Below are 7030 nucleotides of genomic sequence, written 5' to 3'. Positions count from 1 at the left end.
TGCAACATAGTTTATCAAAGCATCACCAACATAAAAAAAGTGATAGTTAATTTCTCTTACCTTATAGAAGACCAAACCACTAAAAAAAAACCTAAAACAACTCCATAAACATAAAAATCCTATATGTTACTACAAACCATAAAGACACGATCAAAGTATATTGTTAGAACCATTGATCAACAGAGAGTCTTATAAAAGACTCAATTTCACATGCATTCACAACAAACTTGCATGTAAAGGAAGACAAAATAAGCTAAAAAGAAAAACAAAAAATGAACTTACTCTATCTAAAAAACTTATTGGTCCAAACTAAAAAGTTCATCATCAAGATTAATCATATACTCTAAATTCTTTAATTAAACCAAATAAAAACTCTTAAAAAGTATAAAAAAAATTAAAAATAACTTTTAAAGATAATATATTTTAAAATTATAAAACTTATTTATAATAAAATTATTTATATTAAAATAATTGAGTTTCATTGTTTTTAAATTATTCTCATTTTTTAAAATATTTTTTAAATTACTCTCACTTTTAAAAATATTTTTTAAAGTCTTTCAAATTTTCTGTCTGCATTGATTTTTAACATAATATTCTTAATTATTTTGGTTGATAAATAATAAATGTTAATAGCTATTACTTTTGTTTCTTCTTACGAAATTTAAACTCGATTATATTTATTCTCTTTTAATATAAAGTTTGTGTAAGAGATGTTTATAGGCTATAAAAATTAATAAATACAACACACGTTTTATAATTATGATACATATATTATTAAATTATTTTACTTTTCAATACTGTGATAATTATTTTTTAATACCATAATATTTAAAATAAATTATTTTCCTTCACTATCTGAGATAGATGTGACAAGGCCTATAATTATATATATATATATATATATATATATATATATATATATATATATATATATATAATTTCATTAATTTGAGTAGCTCTTCATTATAAATTGAAATACGGAAGATTATTTTTGACAGTCCAGAAAATTTATTGTGTAAAAAATACTTTTAATTGCAGTAATAAAAAATAACAAAACTAATAAAATAATGCATTCACATTAATTTCCTTGTCAGATGTAATTCTAGCCAAGCTTAGCTTCAAACGTTAGAAGCAAACTGATAAACCAAATATACTTATTCTCAAATTCAATAAGACTAATTTCAGGCCATTAAAAAACACAGTAATTACAAATATTAACAGACATCATAATAATTACTTTTATTTTTCTAAGTGATGCTTGATTTTCAATTTTGGCCTTTTGATATTTTATTTGTTTCTGTTTATTTATTCAAAATTATATTATATCTTTATCTATTTTCAGAATTTTAGTAATATATGTATTATTTTTCCTGCTATATCCTTACTCCTTGTAATAATTTACTAAAAATTAGGTAAAATAAAAATGTGTACAACTATTTTATTAAGAATGATTTTTTATTGCATTTCTTAGTGTCTACAAAATAATTTTAAATATATATATAAGATTATGAAATAAATCATATTTTTAAAATATTCATTTATGTGTTTCCAATATTTTGAATGATGTTATTTTAACTATAACTAATTTAGAATTAATATAATAAATAAATATGCTGTAATTAAATTTAAAAAATGGTATATATTATTACATAAAAAATGATTAAAATAAAAATAGTGTAAAAGTGTAACTGCACTAATGTGGCGTTCTAAATTCGCAAAAGTCAGGTTGAGACCTGAAACAGTGTCTCTTTTATTTTATTTTTCTGTCACTCCTTATATCTTCTCTCTCTTCCTTCTATGCTCTGTTTTTCTTCTTCCTCTGTTTCTTCACTCTTATTATCTTCTCTTTCTTTCTCTCTCTCATTAAATTCTCTCTCTAGAAATTTCTGTCCTTTAGCTGTGGTTTTTCTGTCCCTTCTCAAAGCCCCACTACTACTCTTCCCAGGGTCTAGTAAAAGACGCTTCACTTTTCTTCCAATTTCAAACCCAACTCCTCCATTTTTTCCGCTCATTGGAGGAACTGTTTCTTTATATTAAGGTAAACGTTGAAATAACGTACCCCTTTTGTTTTTGTCTCTCTTTATATGCACTTTTACCATTGAAACTGAACCAGTGATTTCTGGGGTTGTCCAAAAAGGGTGTTTTTATTGTTTTACAGGGGGAAAGTTTTCATCTTTGAACGTTTTTTTTTTTCTTGTTGGTGTGGTGTTTGGCCGATGACACGTTTTTTATGATCCTGTTTTATATTTTGTTGGGTTGTGTTGGTTGTCAGTGGTGCTCATTGTTTTTCCTCATTCGGGTGTGTTGTTGCTTTTCGAGTTTGGAGAAAAGTCCCTTTGATTTTTGTTGTATTTGCTTTTGATTTTTGATGGTTTCTGGTTACAGGTGTTTCTCTCAGGGTCGCGCTTGGAGTTACAGAAAAACACCAAATAATAATAAAAAATAAATAATAATAATAATAATACATAATAATAACATTTTTAATTGTTCTCTCTGTTTTCTTGAGATTTACGTTTCGCAATGACGAGAGGTTGACACCTTCGTTCACCCTTATTTTCTCCCGATATTTCTGAAGGTACGTTTAATTTCTCACTGTTTTCTACCTTTTTACACCATCTATCTGTTCCATGCTTTTATATATTACTCTAAAACAGCTTTTTGTTGAGTGAACTTTCTTTATTATATTAAAGGAAAATACTAAAAAAAGTTGGTGAAAATGTGTAAGCATGAGTGAAGAAATAGCCTTGACTAATGAAAAGCAAGGTTGTAAAAAAATATGCTTCATATATGAATGCTTATTAGTTCTTTCTTGTCTGTGATGAACCTTTGATTGCTCTGAAGTTATAGCATGATTTCTGGCAGCGTTTATTATGACTTTTGGGGTGTTCAAATGGGTATGGAGGAGTTTGGTACTTGTGAAGTTCAATTTCAAAATTTGAGTCACCAATTGTTGTTTTGTGTTACTTTTTTTGGAAGGTAAAATATGGATTTTTTAGAGCACTAAGAATCTCATGTTGTAATATTTTGACCTTTTTTAATGATAGGCATGTGAACTTCTGACATAATGGATGTTGAAATGACATTAACTTTGGAAAGATATCAGTGTGTGTCACAGTAACTTCTCTGTCCCAAAAATATTTCCTCATCATTTTTTCTTCTCAACTCCATTATTTTGGTTCACCTTTATCTCTCTCTCTTTTTGCTTTTCAATTATAATACCTTCTTTTGTCTGAGAAACGTTACGGATTATTTATTTCATCTTATAAAAGAGCAATTAAGTGGTAATTAAGTGGTGCTAATGCTGTTCAACAGCTCTTAAATTTTTGCCCTTATGGTACACTTGTACTCAGTGCAAGTTCCCAGAGGCCGTGATTTTAGTCACGGGAAATGTAAATTATCTCTCCTAACTATTACGTACAATCATCACATTGTCTTTTTCTGTATTATAATATATATGTGCAATAATACTTTGAATATGAAAGCAAAAAATTAGTTGAATCTTTTCCTCATTTGGGTAAAAGAAAATGAAGAAATGGTATTATGTGAACACATTCCATTTTCATGGTTTCTTTTCAGTTTCTTTTTATCCTAAACTTTTGCCAGCCCACGAAACACGCGTTCTGTAGAGGGATATAAATGTCGTATCTACCATGTGTTGGTATGTTATTTAGGTTAGGTTATGTTATTTTACATGGACCCAGTTTTTGAGAAGTAACTATAAGTTGAAACATTTAGTGTCTGAATTTACCTACAAGATGTTACTTTCCATCACCAATTCTTGGTGTTTTAGTTTTAAGGGAAAAATGTAATTTTTATTTTTCCCTGTGACACCCTTTTGTAAGCAAACATTTTTTCATTTGTCATGACGTTGAAGTTAGATTTACCATATCAGACATGTTCACTTTCATATGGGTTCTGCTGTTAACACTGTTGGCCAAGTACTATCTTCCTACAGGGCCAAATAAAGGTTTTTGATATGCATAACTCAGGGAATCCTAAGGATTATGAATCAGGCCAACACAAATTTTAATAGAAAAAATATTTGTCAGGTTTTTTATAGGGTGGGTTACATTGGGAGTCACAATTCAACCGTGATCTACCTATGTCCAATGATTACCCTACAAAAGCTGTAATTTAGCTGAATTTTGTAAATTGATTTTACCATTTCTTTGTAAAACATAGGAAGTGAATGATAGGTGTTTATAAATAATTCATGCTAAAGAAACTAATAAAGGGGGTGTGCTTAATTGAGTGATGGGCCTATTGCTCTAACGCTCCTTGAAGGGAAGTTGGGATAAACTATAAAGTGTTTGTAGAAATGATGAGCTTGTTTTCTTGGTGGGAGATGGGAGATGGTGGTGTTAAATCAGGGCTTAAAGTTTTTTCCTTTTCATGGTATAATAAAGCATGGTGTTTTCTTTCTTTATTTTTAGTTATTATTAATTATTAATCACTGGATCTTGTTACGTAAGATCTTGGTTTTATGTTAAGAATCCGACTGCAGTTTGCCATGATGGACAAGATGCCTAGTATTACGTGGATAAACTACAATTTTGACCTTTTTAATGTAACTTTAGATCTTGTCCTTCGGTTGGTTTCTACTCTCTTGAATCGGTGTGTTAGAAACTGCTTTTTGACACTGTTTACATTGTGCATACAATGAAATTTTAGTAGTAGATGGAGTAGTACAAAAAGAAAAATTCCCTCCTCTAGTAAAGTTCCTCGGTCTATGTGTTAAAGCATTGCACTATTTCTTTATGTTTTGTCAAAAGCTTTTGCTTGAACATGGCCATCATCATCACCGTCGTGTTATAATATAAGACTTTATTTTATTGCCCTCGTGAGACCCTTTAAAGATATTGCTGATCCTTGCTGCATAGATTTCACTAATCACAGTTCTGATCTGCGTTTGTGATCTTTGGTGACTGCTTCTGCAGATGGAATCGGTGAAGCCAGTGGCTGTGACCCCGAGGAAGAAGCTGGCACGCAGTTTTGCTAAGGTTCTTCATGTGAAAGCACTGATTGGGATTGCCTCTGTTGATGGGTTGAAGAATGTTATATCTGATGCAAATCTCAAGGATGAAGGGAACATGGGAAAGAGTAATAAGAGTTCACTGAATTGGTCTGAGTCTTTCGTTGAAGATGATGATGAAGAGCTTCAGGAGAGAAAGGCCAATGAAGCTCTTCTGGCAAAGCTTTTTGCTAGCATTTCAATTGTTAAAGGTGCATATGCTGAGTTGCAATATTCTCAGTCACCTTTTGACCCTGATGGAATCGAAGCTGCTGATCAATTGCTAGTGTCTGAGTTAAAGAACTTGTCTGAGCTGAAACAATGTTTCTTGAAGAAACAGTTTGATCCTTCGCCCGAGACAGCTATTCTTGAGGCTGAATCCAAGGAGCTGCAGGGTGTGATCAAAACATATGAGATCATGGGGAAGAAGCTAGAGTCACAGGTGCGGCTCAAGGATTCTGAGGTTATTTTTCTTAGGGAAAAGTTAGAGGAAGCTAATAAGCGTAACAAGGCAATTGAGAGGAGATTAAATCAAAGTGGCCAACTAGCTGTGCTTGATAATGTTCACATATCAGGGTTAAGTCCTAGCCATTTTATCTCAGTTCTTCGCCATGCGGTTAGGTCCATTCGCAACTTCGTGAGGGTGATTGTGGATGAGATGAGATCTGCAGATTGGGATGTTGATGCTGCAGTGAATGCCATTGAGCAGAATGTGGTTTATTTGGCAGAAGATCACAAGTGTTTTGCAATTGAGGCATTTGTTTGCAGAGAGATGTTTGATGCTTTCCACTTCCCCAACTTTTCTGTGTCAAAAGAGTCTCTCCCTGATAGAAGCAAGAGACAGCAGTGGTTCTATGGGAGGTTCAATGAGATGAAATCCATGAAGGCAAAGGACTTCCTTGCTGAGAAGCCAAGATCATCATTTGCAAAGTTTTGCAGGGTGAAGTACTTGAAACTGGTTCATCCCAAGATGGAGTCATCATTTTTTGGTAACATGAGTCAAAGGAACCTTGTGAATGCTGGAGAGTTTCCAGACACTGCATTCTTCACATCATTTGCTGAGATGGCCAAGAGGGTGTGGCTTCTACACTGCTTGGCCTTCTCTTTGGAGCCCCAAGCTTCAATCTTTCAAGTGGGGAAGGGGTGTAGATTCTCTGATGTATACATGGAAAGTGTGAATGATGAAATCTTCCTGTATTCAGAAGTGGAATCAGATCCACAAGTTGCTTTCACAGTAGTTCCGGGGTTTAGGATTGGTAAAACTGTTATACAGTGTCAAGTTTACCTCTCACAGCACCAAAGCAAGGCAAAAAAAATCACTTCCACAAAGCAAAGGTAGCAGCAGGAGCAGCAGCAGCAGGCACTAGGGGACCCCACAACACAGGTTATTGAACTGGAAGGCATTCTTTTTATTTTCTGAGTGAACTTTTTGGAGGGAAATGAAGGAGTTGTGGGGACTGAGCTCTGGCTAGGATCATCACTGGGGCATCTTTGTCCATTTGTATTTTGGCCATTTTGAAAAGAAAAGCCATTGGACCGTTGCATTGGGAACAACCCTTTCTTTAGAATCTTTTTTAATTTATGCCAGATTTATCAAAGACATCCTCCCAAATTTTCTTATCAGCCCAATGACAGGGATGTCTAGCTGTTATGCATCTTTTTTAGACATTGCATTATATAATATGTACATAATGATATATAGGTGGGAATTTTATAATCCTCCTCATTTCCTTTCTTTATTAATCTTACTTCTGCTCAATTCCCCTATTTTTGACCCTCTTAACTTTATTTTCTAATGCCACTTGGTGTGGCTCTACATGCCTCCAAAATCTATGTGTTGTCAACTTACCTTTAATTATTCTTCATTCCTCTTACCAAATGCTGGTTAAACATGAACAGAAACAAATAAACAAATGGCAGAATGGCAATTTTGCCCCTTGCAGCTGTGATTAACTAATTCTATGCTGACTGCTCTTGTTGTACAAATGAATATTGGGTGTGTAAATGCATTGAAGGCTA

The 7030-nt window shown here is 32.7% G+C and overlaps 1 protein-coding gene across 3 annotated transcripts; it reads left to right on the top strand.

Annotated features, from left to right (window-relative positions):
- The first annotated feature begins 1798 nt into the window (after positions 1–1798).
- Positions 1799–6756, top strand: LOC106778144 (protein GRAVITROPIC IN THE LIGHT 1). 3 transcript variants are annotated; one of them, XM_014666063.2, is made up of 3 exons: positions 1799–2038; positions 2386–2575; positions 4938–6756. In XM_014666063.2, the coding sequence occupies exon 3, from the start codon at positions 4938–4940 to the stop codon at positions 6348–6350; it is 1413 nt and encodes a 470-aa protein (XP_014521549.1). In that variant the 5' UTR covers positions 1799–2038; positions 2386–2575; the 3' UTR covers positions 6351–6756. The 3 variants fall into 3 exon arrangements, with proteins under 3 accessions (XP_014521549.1, XP_022631773.1, XP_022631772.1); XM_022776052.1 differs by lacking the exons at positions 1799–2038; positions 2386–2575 and adding an exon at positions 2991–3658; XM_022776051.1 differs by lacking the exons at positions 1799–2038; positions 2386–2575 and adding an exon at positions 3685–4395.
- The last annotated feature ends 274 nt before the right edge of the window (positions 6757–7030 follow it).

Source organism: Vigna radiata, unplaced genomic scaffold (genome assembly GCF_000741045.1).
Source record: "Vigna radiata var. radiata cultivar VC1973A unplaced genomic scaffold, Vradiata_ver6 scaffold_214, whole genome shotgun sequence".
Lineage (NCBI taxonomy): Eukaryota > Viridiplantae > Streptophyta > Magnoliopsida > Fabales > Fabaceae > Vigna > Vigna radiata.
Note: the sequence above shows the minus strand (reverse complement) of the source record. Positions and strands in the feature narration are given on the sequence as shown.